This window comes from Exophiala dermatitidis, assembly GCF_000230625.1.
Source record: "Exophiala dermatitidis NIH/UT8656 unplaced genomic scaffold supercont1.2, whole genome shotgun sequence".
Taxonomy (NCBI): domain Eukaryota; kingdom Fungi; phylum Ascomycota; class Eurotiomycetes; order Chaetothyriales; family Herpotrichiellaceae; genus Exophiala; species Exophiala dermatitidis.
In genome coordinates, this window is record NW_008751647.1 from 2,432,945 (window position 1) to 2,449,692 (window position 16,748).

The 16,748-nt window shown below is 51.8% G+C and overlaps 5 protein-coding genes across 5 annotated transcripts; 4 read left to right on the forward strand and 1 right to left on the reverse strand.

Moving 5' to 3' along the window:
- Positions 1-295: 295 nt before the first annotated feature.
- Positions 296-4,537, forward strand: HMPREF1120_02364 (phosphodiesterase/alkaline phosphatase D; the record flags this gene model as incomplete). Its single annotated transcript, XM_009156403.1, has 1 exon — positions 296-4,537. One exon carries the CDS (start codon positions 296-298, stop codon positions 4,535-4,537), a length of 4,242 nt encoding a protein of 1,413 aa, XP_009154651.1.
- A 1,653-nt stretch (positions 4,538-6,190) lies between these two features.
- On the forward strand, positions 6,191-7,793 carry HMPREF1120_02365 (uncharacterized protein; the record flags this gene model as incomplete). The annotated part of the gene is made up of 2 exons (XM_009156404.1): positions 6,191-6,651; positions 6,788-7,793. 2 exons carry the CDS (start codon positions 6,191-6,193, stop codon positions 7,791-7,793), a joined length of 1,467 nt encoding a protein of 488 aa, XP_009154652.1.
- Positions 7,794-8,535: 742 nt separating this feature from the next.
- HMPREF1120_02366 (transcription initiation factor TFIID subunit D5) lies at positions 8,536-9,979 on the forward strand (the record flags this gene model as incomplete). The annotated part of the gene is made up of 2 exons (XM_009156405.1): positions 8,536-8,905; positions 8,994-9,979. 2 exons carry the CDS (start codon positions 8,536-8,538, stop codon positions 9,977-9,979), a joined length of 1,356 nt encoding a protein of 451 aa, XP_009154653.1.
- A 1,681-nt stretch (positions 9,980-11,660) lies between these two features.
- HMPREF1120_02367 (dTDP-4-dehydrorhamnose reductase) lies at positions 11,661-13,180 on the forward strand (the record flags this gene model as incomplete). The annotated part of the gene is made up of 3 exons (XM_009156406.1): positions 11,661-11,836; positions 12,003-12,022; positions 12,381-13,180. The coding sequence occupies 3 exons, from the start codon at positions 11,661-11,663 to the stop codon at positions 13,178-13,180; spliced, it is 996 nt and encodes a 331-aa protein (XP_009154654.1).
- Positions 13,181-13,315: 135 nt separating this feature from the next.
- Positions 13,316-15,966, reverse strand: HMPREF1120_02368 (uncharacterized protein). Its single transcript, XM_009156407.1, has one exon. It carries the CDS (start codon positions 15,615-15,617, stop codon positions 13,686-13,688), a length of 1,932 nt encoding a protein of 643 aa, XP_009154655.1. The 5' UTR covers positions 15,618-15,966; the 3' UTR covers positions 13,316-13,685.
- Between the last annotated feature and the right edge of the window lie 782 nt (positions 15,967-16,748).

The following is a 16,748-nucleotide window of genomic DNA, read 5'->3' on the forward strand; positions in this document are numbered from 1 at the left end:
CGCTCGAGGCCGGTGATTGGCTGCGGGCTAAAGTGGTCTTGGCATCAAACTGGCAACTTCATGTCATCGACTTCGCCTCAATATCTAGTCAATGTTCCCGATTTCAAGGCAGGTTGTTGCTCCTATTCGACACGTATCCTAGTGCGATCCCGGATATTGTACGGTCAATCCTACAATATTCCTTCCCCTCCGTCTCTGTCGCTTACTGCCGTATGTGCAGTAGCCGGATCTCGCTTGGATCTCACTCTTCTCACCGAACGTCAACTCTCCCTTTTGGACTGCACCCACCGCCACCATGGGTGTCCCCAAATTCTTCAGATGGCTCAGCGAGCGGTATCCTGCGATCTCGCAGTTGATTGCGGAGAACCGGATTCCTGAATTCGACTGTCTGTACCTGGACATGAATGGTATCATCCACAATTGTACCCACAAAGATTCAGACTCACCCACCTTTCGCATGACGGAGGAGAAGATGTTCATAGCGATTTTCAACTATATCGAGCATCTTTTTGGCAAGATCAAACCTAAAAAGCTGTTCTTCATGGCAATTGACGGGGTAGCACCCAGAGCCAAGATGAATCAGCAACGTGCACGTCGGTTCCGCACTGCCCTTGATGCTGAGAAAGCCCGTGAAAAGGCCATCAAGGAAGGATTGGAGATGCCCAAAGAAGACCCCTTTGACAGCAACTGCATTACCCCAGGAACCGAATTCATGGCCAAACTCACCAAGCAGTTGAAGTATTTCATCAGCAAAAAAGTCTCGGAAGATGTCGATTGGCAAGGAGTCGAAGTTGTCTTATCAGGGCATGAAGTTCCAGGTGAAGGCGAACATAAAATCATGGAGTACATTCGCCAAGCAAAAGCGCAACCCGGCTATGACCCCAATGTCCGCCATTGTTTATACGGACTCGACGCCGATCTTATCATGTTGGGTCTTCTCAGTCATGATCCCCACTTCTGCCTACTCCGTGAGGAGGTCACTTTCGGAAGGCAAGCAACCAAGAAATCAAAAGAGCTAGAACATCAGAACTTCTACCTCTTGCACCTGTGCATTGTCAGAGAGTATCTAGAGCTGGAATTCCAGGAGTTGGAACAGCCCGGAGCACTTAGCTTTCCTTTTGACATGGAAAGAATCATTGACGACTTCATTCTCATGGCTTTCTTTGTGGGCAACGACTTTCTTCCCAACCTTCCAAACCTGCACATCAACGAAGGGGCGCTGGCGCTCATGTTTCAGAAATACAAAGAAGTCCTTCCCAAGATGGGTGGTTATATCAACGAACAAGGCGTTATCAACTTGGAACGCTTGGGTGTTCTTTTAGATGCGCTTTCTGAGGTCGAGTATCGTTTCTTCGAATCAGAGTACGCGGACGCGAAGTGGATCAATGCGAAGAGGAATGCTCAGCTCAATGATGAAAACGGGGAGGATACTCTCAAACCATCACGCGGGCCTGTCAGAATCTCACCTGAGCAGAAGAAACTGTTCAAGGAGGTGAAGAAATACTTTATCGCACCAGCGAACAAGGACCCTGCCACTTGGCAGCCGCTCAAACTGCCGCCAACTCTTCCTGCGAGAGATCGCAAGTTCATAGAACAGTTGGCGACCGATTTGAACCTACGGTGGTCCACGCAGGAGGACGAGGAGGGGAATCGTTTCATCCAGTTGGAATTTCCGCCAACAGACAAGGATGCCGACTCCGAAGAAGACGAGGAAGCTCAGTTGGCCGTCACACGAGTTCTCAAGCGGTATGAGAATGCCAAAGTCGAGGATGTGACCGACGAACAAACCCAGCAGGACATGAAGAAGAAATACGATGCCAAATTCCTAGAATGGAAAGACAAGTATTATCGCGAGAAGTTTGACTGGGGTCTCGATAATGACGAAGAACTCAGGAAGCTTGCCGAGAACTACGTTCAAGGATTGCAGTGGGTACTCTTCTATTACTATCGGGGTATTGCGTCCTGGCCTTGGTTCTACCAATACCACTACTCTCCCATGATATCCGACATCAAGAAAGGCCTAGGTGCGGACTTGAATTTCCAACTGGGGCAACCGTTCAAGCCGTTCCAGCAATTGATGGGGGTGCTGCCCGACCGGAGCAAGAAAATTGTCCCTGAAGTTTATCACGAATTGATGACGTCGAAAGACTCACCCATTATCGACTTTTATCCGCGAGATTTCGAGCTGGACATGAATGGCAAGAAGATGGAGTGGGAAGCCGTGGTCAAGATTCCCTTCATCGATGAAAAACGGTTACTCAAGGCCATGGAACCGAAGGATGCTCTTCTTTCAGAGGATGAACGTGTCCGTAACGATTTCGGGGTTAGTCTCAAATTTGTCTACTCCCCTGAGGTAGATTACACTTATCCGTCCTCTCTAGTGGGCATTTTCCCGGATCTTCCTCATTGCCATTGTATTCAGAATGAGTTCGAGCTTCCCACCATGGATGGTCTGGAACCCTATGTTGGCTTGGTGGAAGGTGTCAAGCTTGGAGCTGCAGCTTTGGCCGGGTTTCCCAGTCTGAAGACGTTGCCGTTCACCGGCTCTTTGGGATTCCACGGTGTCAATGTTTTCCAACAGGACAGTCGTAACGAAAGCATGATCATCACGCTGTTGGATACTGAGACGAGGACCAAGGTGGAATATGCCAAAAAGCTCCTCAATCAGCGGGTTTTTGTTGGATACCCGTTTTTGCAAGAAGCAAAGATTGTCAAGGTACTGGACGAACTTTTCGATTACACCAGTCCGGAACACGCGCCCACGGATGTCCAGGCAACCGAGCATGCGGGTCACGAAATTGACCAATTCCATAAGAAGGCCGAACGTATTGAGAAGTGGTACAGCAAACGACTGGGAATGCTGACAGGCGATATCGAGTCTCTTGTTCAAGTCGAGATGCTTAAGGGCCTGAAGAAACTTGATGACGGTTCCACCGTCAAGGAGTACGCCGAAATGCCGGGTTTGGAGACGGTGCACCCCGCCCAACTTGTGGTTGAACACGTTATCAGCGAAGATGTTCGCTTCATCGAAAAGGCAGCCCTCCCCATCGAGGAAGAGTTTCCTGATGGCACGAACGCCTTCTTCCTTGGAGACTATGCCTTTGGCAGACCTGTCAGTGTGGTTGGGCACGAGAATGGGAAATTAAAGTGTTTGATTGCGCTTTCTACAGCACGGCAAGTCGAGTTCGGACGCGAGATAGCTCTACAGGCGGAGAGACTGTCGCCATATGTTCCTTCTTACCAGGTTGCTCGCAGTCTCAATCTGAACGCCCTGGTACTGGCCAAGATTACGTCTTCCTTTTCTGTGAGAGTTGACGATCAACGAGTGAACCTGGGTCTCAATCTCAAATTTGAAGCCAAGAAGCTGAAGGTACTCGGATATTCCCGAAAGGGCCAAAGTGGATGGGAGTTCAGCCAGGCCGCGATTGAGCTCATCAAACAGTACATGATCAAATTCCCAGAGTTTATTGCCGGCATTCATAACAACCCCCAAGGAGATATGCTGCCAGTGACGGCGTACTTTCCTGGTATGGATGAGAAAGACGCGAAGGCCAAGGTCAAAGAAATCCTAGCCTGGCTCAAAGAAATCGAGTCAAAGAGCTTTGAAAAGGTGCCCTTGGAAGCCGAACAGCTGGACTCTGAGATTGTCAAGCGGATTGAGCAAGCAGCTGATGAAGCGTTACGCAGCGAGCCGCCTCCGCAGAATAAGACGATCGGGGGAGTGCCTCGAAACGCGCTCTTGAAGCCTTCAGACGCACAATGGCGGCTGGGGAATCAGAGATTTGCCCTTGGCGACAGAGTTATCTATGTGGCTGACTCCGGCAAGGTCCCAATCGCCTCGAAGGGAACCGTGGTGGGACTTACGCAAACTACGAGAGAGACGTTCTTGGACGTTGTCTTCGACGTGTCTTTTATGAGTGGCACTTCATTAGGCGACCGCTGCTCACCGTTCCGAGGATCTACTGTGCCGACCTGGTCAGTCCTCAACCTCACCAACCGACAAGTTGTTGCTTTGTCGAAGGCGAGCGCAAATCGACACCCGAATGGGACCAATCCAACCCCTCTCACCGTAAACGGTTACGGGCCACCAGGTATCAATGGCCGAGGTCAACTGCGTCCAGCACAAACTCCGCCAGCATTGAGAGGGTCGTGGCGAGGAGCAGTCGGCGGGCAATCTCCAGGCGGTCGCGGAGCCGCCAACGGCAACACTGGTCGAGGCAATCACTACACGGTGCCGATCCGGAGTTTCTCTACCCCTAATGGCAATCGTGGACACGCAAACAACAATCCGTCTGCCCAGGGTCGCGGAGGCCGTGGCTCCATGGCTCAGACCGGACGAGCAGGATATGTATCGGTCGATCGAGGCGATCCTCAGGCTGGCGTGCTCCAACATAATCCCAACTTCAGGCCTAAGGCTCACAACAACGTGCCACCGCCCGCATCTCTGAACCAGCCTGCGACTCCACGTGGCCGGGGCAGAGGGAGAGGAGGCGCGCCGAGAGGAGGACGAGGTTCGAGCCGCGGCGGAACTTCCTGAATGCTGGGCGCATAACAGTGCTCGTACGAATTCTACTTCTTTTTTCCTCCTTTGACGATGTGAAGGCACACCCATCAGGCGCAAAACATCTTGACTGGCATCAGTATTGGTGAGTCAGTGGCATCGGTCATGCTGTGGGACGGGTCGTTATCTCTCCCCACTATGCCATTCTACTTTGGCACTCGACGATTGGACATGGAAGGGAAAAGGGCTGCAAGTGACAGATTTGACAGCCCCACAGTTTGGCCAGCATGTCGCACGATCCATCAACCATCACATGTTCGGTTATATGACTTCTGCCCGACACGAGCCTATCTGAAGCGTTCATTATTGCGTCCGTTGGGCCCTGCGATAAGCTATAGTTAGAGCAGACACAATTGTTGCTGACAAGCCTTTTTTGGAGGATCCCCTCGGCACTTGGAAGAGGTGCAATGCAAAGAAATGGGGCGCTTGCGCGACGGAGATGCACGTCATTTGCACCCTGATTTCTGCCCTCGAAACTCGATGAAGATAGACAGAGTCAACGATAGTTTTATCGTGCCGGCACAAGTTACAGCTACAGACTTTCGTTCACCCGAAAAAAGCCCCGGACCCTGGCCGCACCCTCTCGCTCTGACTTAGGATCATCAGTTCCCCTCTTTTTCAGCTTGTTCTTGATTTGATGCATCCGTCCTGTTCCTGGCTAGCTCCACGCAGCCGTTCCCAACCCTGCGTATGACCTGCTCGTCAGATCCCTACAAGCCTCGCGACACCCCACACTACTCGGGATGAGGCGTGTCTTTGCTGCGCTGGGGTGGTAGTTCCACATGACCCATTTTCTGTTTTTTCAAGGCTTCCAAATCATGACAGGTGTTACAGCTGACAAGGGGCAGAATCCTCGGCCGAACAATACCGGGGCCTCTTCCCGCCTCAAGAAGGCTCATATACAATGCTGACAGGCTTGCGATATATGCGGCCGTCAAACTTTCAGCTATGGACAGATCCCTTCCACCGTGGGTTGCGCCTTGTACTACCTGAGGTGAACGTCAAAGCCAAAGAGAGCCTCTTTTGCTACTAGCGCTATTTCATATCGAATCGAACGCTTATCGCACCGCTCACAAGTTGGATCCTGATGTAGAGAATCCCACCCTACTAGTCCCGCGCAGTCTCATGGTCCGGTCCGGTCCAGCCCACACAAACAACTGATCAACGAACGCCGAACAAGGTCGAGAAAAAGGCTGCCCTCACGAGTGTGGAATAACAAACTTTTTTTTTGAAGATCTTCTTCCTCTTTATCATAGATCAATCTGTCACGCTCTGTCTTGAGGTTTTCTTTTAGGCGAGAGACTGCAAAAAACCAACGATGGTGTTCGCCATGACCTTCTATCGACCGTTAATACTGCCCACCGTGCAATAGCACCTTACATTCTGGGACGAAGTGCCAAACACCGCTGATATACAGAGGATCCAGCCACCGGCATCGCTTGTCCAGAATATCTGAGCGTTATACGCACCGGAAGGGGTAGGAAACCCAACCTGGGAGCCATCTACCAACACGCTTTGTTTCTATACACAGGCACTGTATACAAATACCCTCTTTTCGAGCGTTCTGCCGAATAGAGTCACACAAGTCACGCACCCGCCAGCATTCAAGCCAGGCAACAACAGCAGATGATGGCCGACTCGATGAACTTGATCACGGCACAGATCTCGTTCCTTGAACCACATCTGGCCCTTATCCACGTTCCCATCGAGTTGTATTCTCTGTTTCTGCAACCGATACTGCGCCTCCTGTTCGGTGAAGATCATGACGAGGATGCCGGTAGGGTATCCTGGACCAGTAGGCATGATTTCCTCAATGTCTCAATCACGCCCGTCGAGTGTTCAATCATGTGCTCGAGAGTACTGGCCGATCGGTTTGTGGTCCCTGTTGCGGAAGCCCTCAACAGGTTATATGCGACTAGTGGAGCAAGGAACGACAATGACAGCAGCTCCAAAGAGGCCAACGGGAGCCACCGCAAGACCCAGATTCACATCAGCACCGAAGACTACATCGCAATTCAGGTGGACGGACAAGGGTTGGATGCCGGTCAGAGAGTGCTGGAACTGACCTCGCCATTGGCTATGGCAGGAATGTAAGTCACTGTTTTTTTGCCTTTGTCAAAGCAGGCCACGGAGGGAATCCGTCTCAATATGACACTTTGGTTCACACAACACCTCTTGAAACATTTGAACGAACAAGTAATGACGCGTGTGCCTTTCCATGTACAGAAGCATCTTCTTCATCACGACCTATTTTTCAGATTATATCCTGGTGCCCTTCCGGCAACGCAGGACCGTCACCAAAGCCCTACAACAACGAGGGTTCGTTTTCTCGCATACTGCCGACGCGTTTGTGTCACAGCTGTCCCCGTCGTCACCGGCTTCGCCAGATGGTGGTAGTGGTGGTAGTGGTAGTGGGCGGCATCGGACCTGGCCCTCGCCCTTTCACGAGACAATTACCTCTACGTCGACACCGGCCACTCCGCCGGCAAAGGATATTCCCGAGCTGCAGATGCGGACGTTTACAAAGTTGAAGCGAAACAATGTCACACCACTTGTCGATGGGGCGGTCCGGTTGGCCAGTTGTGCGGGCAGTCGCGAGTATAGCTTGGAAAGCGAGGACAGACTGAAGAACGATTTGTTGCAGGTCTTGTTGGCCACGGCGGCGGTGCCGTTGCGGGCGAAGCAAATCGCTACAGGGACTACTACTGCTGCTGCTGATACTAACGGCGACAACAATGCTCATGTTGAGTCGGCAGTCCCGGACACGGAGGAGTCGATTTCGGATTATCGAGACTCAGAAACGGACTTTGGGGCACGATTCCTCTCACTCACGATCACCTCGGGCGAACCCATTTCTTTGTTGATTGAACACCGACTCCTTGACCGTCTAGGCGCGTCTTTGCTGGGGGCCAAGTCCGTCGACGACGCCTTGGTGCCCATCACGCTCGATCTGCGCGACCTGCCGCTCGAAGCTACGGGAATCGTATGTGGTGTGGCAGGGAGACTTGCGCAGGGTGATAGTACTGGCCTGGACGGGGATCTGCACGAAAAAGAATTGAGTCCGGGTTCGGGTTCGGGTTCGAGTCGTACAGATGATGGCGAGGTCGAGTCAATCGACATATCGTTTCTCAGCACGGCAAGGGCAGGAACCGTGATCGTGCGGGCCAGTCAGTTGCAAAGAGCTCTTAATGCGTTGGAGGTGGGCATGAAGTTGGTCGGAAGGGATTTGTAGGTAGGCCTTAGTCGGCCAGCTTAGGGACAACAAGACCCTGTCTGGAATGATGGGGTTCGGAAAGAAAAGTTATGCTTCGATGATGAGGCTGAGCAACATCAGTTGACTGGAATTGATTTGATTCGAATGCGATCCGAGACGAAACGAGGCAGGTGAAAAGAAAATCACAGCTCAGGAAAATCACAAAAATGATGGATATAATGCGTGGTGTCCTGGCATTACCGGGTCGATTTAAATGTATAACAGAACACTGTTCCTGTACCACTGGCAGCACTTCCCGGTTCACGGAGGAGAAGCACCTCTCGTTGTGGCCTGTAGGTAGTTACCCCTATTGCACACTGTGGCACCATATTCTAGACCTTACCGTAGTTACATGTCTAGCGCTGATCTCGCTATACTACGAGGATACACTGTACTATGTATGGCTTGATGCGTGTATTGGTGATGGACGCGTGAAGTTGAAAATACTCTCCAACTCGACGAAACCCTCCGCAGTCTACCTCACACCTAGGTGCCTCAGGCTACGATTTTACCACCAACGTGAACCGCATACAACTTGAAGTGAATTGTGCCTACAGCCGCAGCTCTGTACTCACATCAAACAACCCTCACTACCTCGCAGAAACGGTCTCACTCATCGTCGCCCACTACAGCTGCGGTCGCTTTCCCCTCCTTCGTCTGCCTGGCCGCCCCAACTCAACACCACTCTTCCCGCCTAAATACCGTACACCCAAATGCCACAATGACTCTCTGGGGCCAGGACACGGTCAAAGACGTGGCCGAATCCGTGGGGATTCTACATCTCAACAAGGAAGTCAGCCACGCGCTATGCCGGGACATCGAGTACCGGATCTCGCTGGTCCTGCAAGAAGCATTAAAGTTCATGAAACATTCGAAACGGACGATTCTATGGACACAAGACATTGCGCATGCCCTTCGCCTGCTGGACGTCGAACCTCTCTACGGATATGAGACAACGCGGCCGCTGAAATATGGAGAGGCGTCGCTGGGGCCCGGACAGCCGTTGTTTTATGTTGAGGACGAAGAGATGGATTTTGAAAAGTTGATTAATGCGCCGTTGCCAAAGGTTCCTCGAGAGGTTTCATTTACAGGTACGTTCACGTTTGGCCGAACCGAACCGCAGTTGCAGTTTCGGGCATATTAACTTGACTGATATGATACTAATGGTGGCTTTTACAGCGCACTGGCTGGCAGTCGAAGGCGTTCAGCCGTCGATACCGCAAAACCCGACGAGCAACGAAGCACGAAACCTCGAACTCGTACCCAAAGGACCGAATGCAAACCCTGCGCTGGCCGCCATGACGGGTGCCGACTCGACCACTACCAAGCCTCAAGTCAAGCACATTCTGTCGAAAGAGCTACAACTGTATTTTGAAAAGGTGTGCTCGTCGGTGCTGGACGAGACACAACCCGAATATCGAACGGCGGGACTGGCCAGTTTGAGAGATGACCCGGGCCTGCATCAGCTGGTGCCTTACTTTGTGCAGTTTGTGGCGGAAAAAGTGACGCATAACTTGAAGGATTTGTTTGTTCTGACTCAAATGATGTTGTTGATCGACGCCCTGACGAGGAACGACAAACTCAACCTCACGCCCTACGTGGCGTCCCTGGTGCCGCCCGTGTTGACCTGTTTGACCGGCCGGTCGTTGGGTTCGGGAATCGGGTCGCTGGATCATTATGACCTACGAGATTTGGCGGCGTCATTACTAGGCCATCTTTGCCGCAAGTACTCCAAGTACTCGCACAATCTGAAACCGAGACTTGCACGGTCATTGTTAAAGACTTTCCTGGATCCTAAGAAGCCCGCCGGAAGCCATTACGGTGCTATTCTTGGACTGAAAGCCATCGGAGGGCCTGAAGTGGTCAGACAGCTTATCGTTCCAAACCTGAAAGCGTTTACGGAATTGCTCGAGGACGACCTTCAGGACCAGGGCGTCAAAAAGGCCGAGGCTGAAAAGGTCGTCAGCGCCATCTTCAACGCCCTGGGCACGCTGGTGGATGACGAGATTCCCCTCCTCACGAATGGCCATTCGGTCGAATCCGAGAATGAATTGCGGAAGAAATTGGTCGACAAGGTCGGACCTGTCATAGGGAATCGCATCGCGGACTCGGGCCATACAAAACTGGCAAAGGCTGTCCTACAAGGCGATCTGCCGGGGCTATGATTGTCATCAGATGTGACATCTCTTGACAAGAGATGTTCGTTCTTGCCGGGTGAATTGGTTTCATGAGGCCTAAGGGACATGAGACTCGGAGGATTTGTCACGCGCATTTGGCTGGGGCGTTTGGGATGGGATTTTATAGTAAGACGGCGAGACGACTGTAGTGGAGATACCCTTCGAGTTTGAGGCTGGGGACTGGGAACGGTTACCGTCCGTTCAAGTTCGGCGTTTACATGGACTCGGAGCGGAGGATAAGGTACTCAGGTCGTAAGACATTTATTTACTACGGACAGTACAGTATCTGAGAGAATCCCAGAAACAGGACAAGCGAGTTGCATCAAGCCTATTCAGAGATATATGACCTTGGCACAAATGGGAGTAGGCCGCATCTGAAGCTACAGTACAGATACCTAAAGATTCACCAGCTAGAGTACCCTTCCACAGGGCGTGCGGACATGAGTCATATTATTCTTTGCAGCGCGTTCAGAGATGTGACGCGACGTGACATGACCTGATGAGAGATGCTTCAGGACACCGAGCCTGGGGCGGTACTAAGTAGTACCCGCCTACATTGTACGTACCTAGGTAGGGATCTAGGATCATGTACTTTTATCAGTAGTAGGATGTATCTCAAGGACAGGATATAGGTACACAGACGACTTCTTGATTGCCCACCGCAGTGTGAAGCTGGAAAGAGTACCTAGGTAAAAGTGTACAGGACCTTGCCATCCTCCTCCAACTTCTTGCAAATATCATCCTTACTGCTGAAGTTTGGCCACAGCTTCAAGTGTTAATACCTCCCCAGGTACATATCTATCATGCGGCCATCTGTCATCATGTGGTAGCGAGCTTGAATCTCTGCCTTGCATCCATCCATTCATCCGCCGCTCAGAGATATTCATTGCAGTGTCTCTTATGTATCATCGCCTGCAGTGCAGTATCCGTCTGATCTTGAATCCTCCATCCACTGCAGTGTATGCCTATCTCAACTCAGCCCAGCTTTTACTTCATCTTTTCTTCAGGTGAAATTTCACTCTTCTCTGACCCCTCGCTCCAGGCGACCGGCATCAATGAAAAGGAATTTGTCACAAAAAGAACAAGCTTTCAAAAATTCCTTGCCGACCCGAAGGCCAGCAAGAGTTGGTCGAAATAGTTTTCAACTAGCAAAAAAGCGAACTCGGCCGAAGCCTCACTGTTACGCTTAATGCCCGTGCACTGGGATGGAGAAAAGAAAAAAGAAAAGAAATCAAAAGCAAGAGAGGAGAAAGGGTTGAAATAGTCCTGCGGGTTGGCTGCCTAGGCTTGGCGTAACGATGATTTGGCGCTAGGGTGGAAATGGATAGCTCCGCCTACGGTGGATTGAAAGGACGTGTGTGGTAGAGATACGTTGGGGTGTAGAGAGTGATAGCGTACTATGCCACTGGCTGTACTGTACTCACCGTGGCAGTAGGTGGTAACCAAGAACTGAGCTGTAGACACCCATCATCTCCGACTTCCACTGGCAGTGCGATCTGCTCTGATCTGATCTGATCTCGTTGTTGAGATTGCAATCACCACCACCACAAGACCGACATCATTGTCACTCAGAGTTCGGCCTTGCAGACAGACAGAACGCCAACTTGAACAGCACACTGCAGCATACGAAGCCAGCCAATTCTCTTTCTTTTTGCTCTTGCTTTTCAGAATGCCGTCCGCCCTCGTCACCGGCGCCTCAGGCTTCCTCGGCCGACAAGTGTACAAAGCCTTCACCGACGCGGGCTGGCAGACCACAGGGACGGGCTTCAGCCGAGCGGCCGGCTCAATTCGCAAGGTCGACATTCAAGATGCAGATGCGGTTGAGCGATTGTTCGATGAGGTCAAGTAAGAGAAATCGAGTTTTGTTTCTGTCTGGTTTCCGCTTTCTGTACCTTTCTCTACCAGTATCATTGAGGCGAGGGCAAAAGCGGGCCTTTGAATACCTACTATATCCTATGTGCTAGCAAAAGTGAGAGAGTTCCAAAACTAACAATTAGCTGGCATACCACAGACCGCAAGTCGTCGTTCATTGTGCGTGAGGTTCTGATTTTCTCTTCTCTTCGCCTCCTGTTACATCTTCTACACTTTTATCCTATCCTGTCCTATCCTCTAGTTCCATCCCAATACCACACAGTTGTAATGTGACTACCTACCTACCTATCTTTGTTGGTACATGCTCCGCCATGGCCCCCAGCACCCGAAAGTCGAGTCCTTCCTCCGACAGGACCCGGGTTACCGGGCCGGAGGGAGAGGAAGAAGGCAGGACACGCAAAGAGCACGAACATGGAAACTACCTAAAATCCCATCCAGCATGCACGCACCTTTGGAACTGGGTAGATACGCCAACGTGACACATCCGGTTGCTCACTATTGTTTTTCTGCCCTACAGGCGCCGCAGACAGACAACCAGACTCATGCACCAAAAACCCCGAAGCTGCCTACCGCCTCAACGTGACAGCGACGCAGCACATAGCCACGGCCGCGGCACGGCACGGCTCGTTCCTCATCTACATTTCAACCGACTACGTCTTCCCCGGCAAACCAGGCGAGGCCCCGTACAAGGCGACCGACGAACCGAACCCGACAAATATCTACGGACGAACGAAATGGGAGGGTGAGAAAGTAGTATTAAACACCACCACCGACACCAACGCCAATAACTACGACAGCTCCAACACTCCCCCCGTCAAATCAGTCGTCCTTCGCGTCCCTGTTCTCTACGGCCCCGTTGCCGAATCCAACTCCGAGAGCTCCGTCAACATCCTCATGGACATATTGTACAAAGCCCAAGAGGCCAAGGACAAAAACCCGTCGAGTACCCCCATCAAAATGGACGATTGGGGCATTCGATATCCAACCAATATCGAAGACGTGGCGAGGGTTTGTGTCGACACTGCAAAGTATTATACTAGTTCTGCTGCCGCCGCCAACAAGGAGCTACCGCGCATCCTCCAATTCACCAGCGAGGACCGCATGACCAAATACGAAATGTGCAAAACTTTCGCCGAGATCATGGGTCTCCCGTGTGACGGAATCGTGGCGGACAAAGACGGCGGCAGCGGTGCTGCCACGCAGAGACCGTATGATACTCACCTCGACACGAGTGACTTGAAAAAGCTGGGCATCGATGTCTCCACCGTCGACTTTGTGGCGTGGTGGAGGAGATACGTGGGCGCATTTCGACATTAACCATCATCCCTCAAAGTAGCAACCCGCAACCCGCAACCCGAGAGGTTGATGTCCCGATTGATGCATGGCATAGAGTGGCATAGAACTTGAACAAAACAGGCTGGACGGGCCAGACAGGATAGGATAGAAGAGAAGTCGGAAATAACCCTGCCCGGCCGAGGCAGCCGAGCATCTTTTAGACCTGCGAGTATTATATGCATATCCCGCTGGTGGACATCATCATCGAGACTCAGCTAGATATCAATGTCTTCTGGCACACTGGCAGCTCTTTATTGTTATGACCACACTACTAGTAATATTAATTGTGACTCGATCAAAGATGAATGCAATGCTTGCTAACCGAATACTGATAATGCTGTACTACTGATAAAAGCAGAGGCTGCTTGGTCGCGTTTCAACACTTCCTGATGATGGGTATCACTGCCATGCCCCCTGCTAATGAATGCAAACGCTTGCTGTCTTGTCCATAATCGAAAACGAACTGTGCCGGTGTATGCTGCGTTGATCAATAAATCGCTCGCTTAATGGCTCTTTGCAGGTTGCTTCGATCGCTTTTGTTGTCGTTCCGTGTATTGTGTCTTTCCAGCATCAACGCTTGCCACCTCACGCCACTCCATGCCAGTACAAGATTGAATACTCGATCACGATCGGCCGGTTGGAGTAGAACCGTCAACGTCTTATCCGCCTCGGTGTCACCAGACATAAACTCGAATTGCAGCACCGTCGCCGAGCGGGATTGCACATGTTTGAGATTCTTGAGCATGGAATCGACATCCACATCATCGATCTTGCGCATCTCCAAAAGTTCGCTAAATGGCCAACTCCGGGTTTGTCTTTCCATTGTCTGGACCGCAATACCGGTACGACTCACAACTAGCCAGCCCCTTCCATACTGCTTGTCATAAACTTTGAAGAGCCGGGAGTCCGCCGATCGTTTCTCATTATCAACCAGTGCTTCTTGTTCTTGTACTATACTGTCTTCGTCCGAAATGTCCTGAGGATGTGGTACCTCGAAATCGGCAAGGTCCGCATTTCTGACCAGTGCTTTTTCTTGTAGTTGTTGGATGGCCAATTCGGCATGGGTGGGAATGTCCCAAAAAATCCATCGGAATGGCGAGAGAACAATCCGGTATTTCGGCCAACGTGTAGCAATAGGATACGAGAAGAAGAACGCACCTCCAGCGACTAACGTGACCACCTTCATGCAGAACGCCATGTCCGTAAGCAGTGAGGTAAGAAGACAACACGCGAAGAGAAACAACGTGGCGTTGGTCATTCTCGGCCGTTCCCAGCGATGGAAATTGATCAACACCTCCAGAAGGTTGGCCAAATCACCGAGTTGCAGCTGGATCATGGGACCCAGCTCGTCCAGCAAGGGCTCAAGCCAGTCGGCCTTGCCATGCCGTTGGATTAATTCACCCCACGCATGCGCACGACTCCCACGGTCGATGGATCTTGCCACGCTTTCTCTGATCGTCTGGACGGAACTCGGACGGAAACGATTGCGGATAGTCGAATAAATGATGTAGAAGTAGAGATAGCCCACCAGATGCTGCGTGTACCATAGAACGCTGTACAGGGCTAACCAGCGGGCCGTTCGCTTTGGGTCGGTCCACATGTAGACATTCCGGATATCGACGAAAAACGCCTGCCATGGAGCACTGGTGATGGCAATTCGTTCAACGAGTCGAGCGAGGTCTTCCAAGTCAAAAGGAGGAGAATCGAAATCGTCAATGTACGGTGCTGTGAACCCTTGAGTGTAATAGAGAAGCAGGTGTCCTATATATCGTTCCCACTGCAGTCGCTTCTGGCCATCCTCGGTGAGGACTTCGAATTGTGACCGGTCAGGGCGAGGGATGGGCTGGACTACTTTGACCCGAGAGACATGACGACTCAGGACCCACGCAGTCTGCAGGCTTTCTCTTTGCTGTTCAAGTTTCTGGACTCGCGCATGAGCATCATCCACCTCGGAATTGGCCTTGTCAACATCAGTGGCCGACGACGCGTTGGAGGTGGCTCGCGCTAGACCGTCATGGGCGTCGAGCAATTCCTGGTCCTGCTCAAGAGTGAGCGTCGGATGATTAGTATTGCCTAGCTTGTCTGCAGTCACTCGGGTTGCCTTGTTGCGTATGACGCGCCTGGGATGAGCGATGATGTGTTTCAAGTCCTTGACGCCATCGGAGATGCTCCCGCGGGTTGAAGAGCGAGACCTGGGCGCGGATGCTTGCTGTATCTTCGCAGGGTCGAAGGCGGCGTCGGAAAAGATGTCGTCTGCATTGTCGTCTGATTCATAGCCGTCTGGCGCAGGGGGACCTGTAGCGTCAAGTAACTTTTTGGTCTTTTCCTTTGCTTTATTCTTGAGGTGGGCAACCCCGTCGACGAGGTTGTGCGTGTGATGCTCTGCATCTTCAACGCTGTTCCGACGACTGGAAGACATCTCAGGGAAGGAAGGGGAGGCGCAATGAGGGAGAACCTCTGAAAGGGAGGTGATATGTCTAGGGCCTAAACATGGTCTACAAGAAGTGTCTGGAGAACTGAATGCGGTGGTGAGGTGAGAGTGGGTGAAGGTGAAGTGAAGGTGAGGTTAGCAGGGTGCATCAGGTTACACAGCGTGACGGCACTGCAGTGCATTAAGCAAGCGCACGCCAGGCTCGGAGCAGGCCAGGCCAGAGTGGTACAGTAAAGCTGGAGAGCAGTGCCAGGAGTGGTCATGGAGCCATGCCAGTCACTGTGCACCTCGTGGCATTCAAGTTGCCAGTACTGCAACTAGTAGCGAGTGGGTGGGCAGGAGGCCCGCGCCAGTAGCATTACTTGTACTGCAGTGCAGTGTGCTAATGCCTTTATTTTACCCTCGCCCGCTACCATAAATTGTTCTTCCAGGTTTTCGGTTTCTAACTCCGGAGGGCCCGGAACTCGTGGGATTGGCCGGAGATGCAGTGGGAGCGGATCAGATGCCAGTTGTTGAATGCCATGGCGAAAGTTCAAGCGAGATCGAGCGAGACACAAACATGGGACGAACCAGATCGAAACTGCGCCGCTGACGATTGTCGAGCCGAGCCACCAAAATCAGATGATGGCGGGGCCGCATCCGCATCGGCACAGCGCAGGCAAAAAGTGCAGGTGGCTGATCACTGTGGCTGACGGACGCTATGGCTGGAGTTGTGATAGAAACGGCGGAGCATCCCCCGCTTGCGCAATTCGAGATACATCCAAATTGGGAGAGCTTCACGTAGCTTGCTTGATTACAACTGAATAATGGCCATAGACCATACTGTGACCACATATGGCCGTAGCAATGGAATATCTTAATCTATTGCAACCTATATGCTGAACCAAATGTGTTGATGATAGGGCTACTGCGTCCTCCATGTTGCCTGGCAGACCGAGTCGTTGGCGCAAGCAAAGCAAGGTAACATGGTATGTATTCACGGCCTACGCCGCGGCGGTTGGTGATTCGGAGGACTCCCCTACCATAACGACAGTATGTGTGTAGAGTGAAGCTGTCCGGATCCGGCAAGTAACCATGGACCACAAGCTTCGCCGCAGTTATGGGTTTGTTATGGCCTTG

Excerpts from the sequence above, each read along its gene's own strand:
- HMPREF1120_02368 (XM_009156407.1), bottom strand. The coding sequence starts at position 15,617 with ATGTCTTCCAGTCGTCGGAACAGCGTTGAAGATGCAGAGCATCACACG.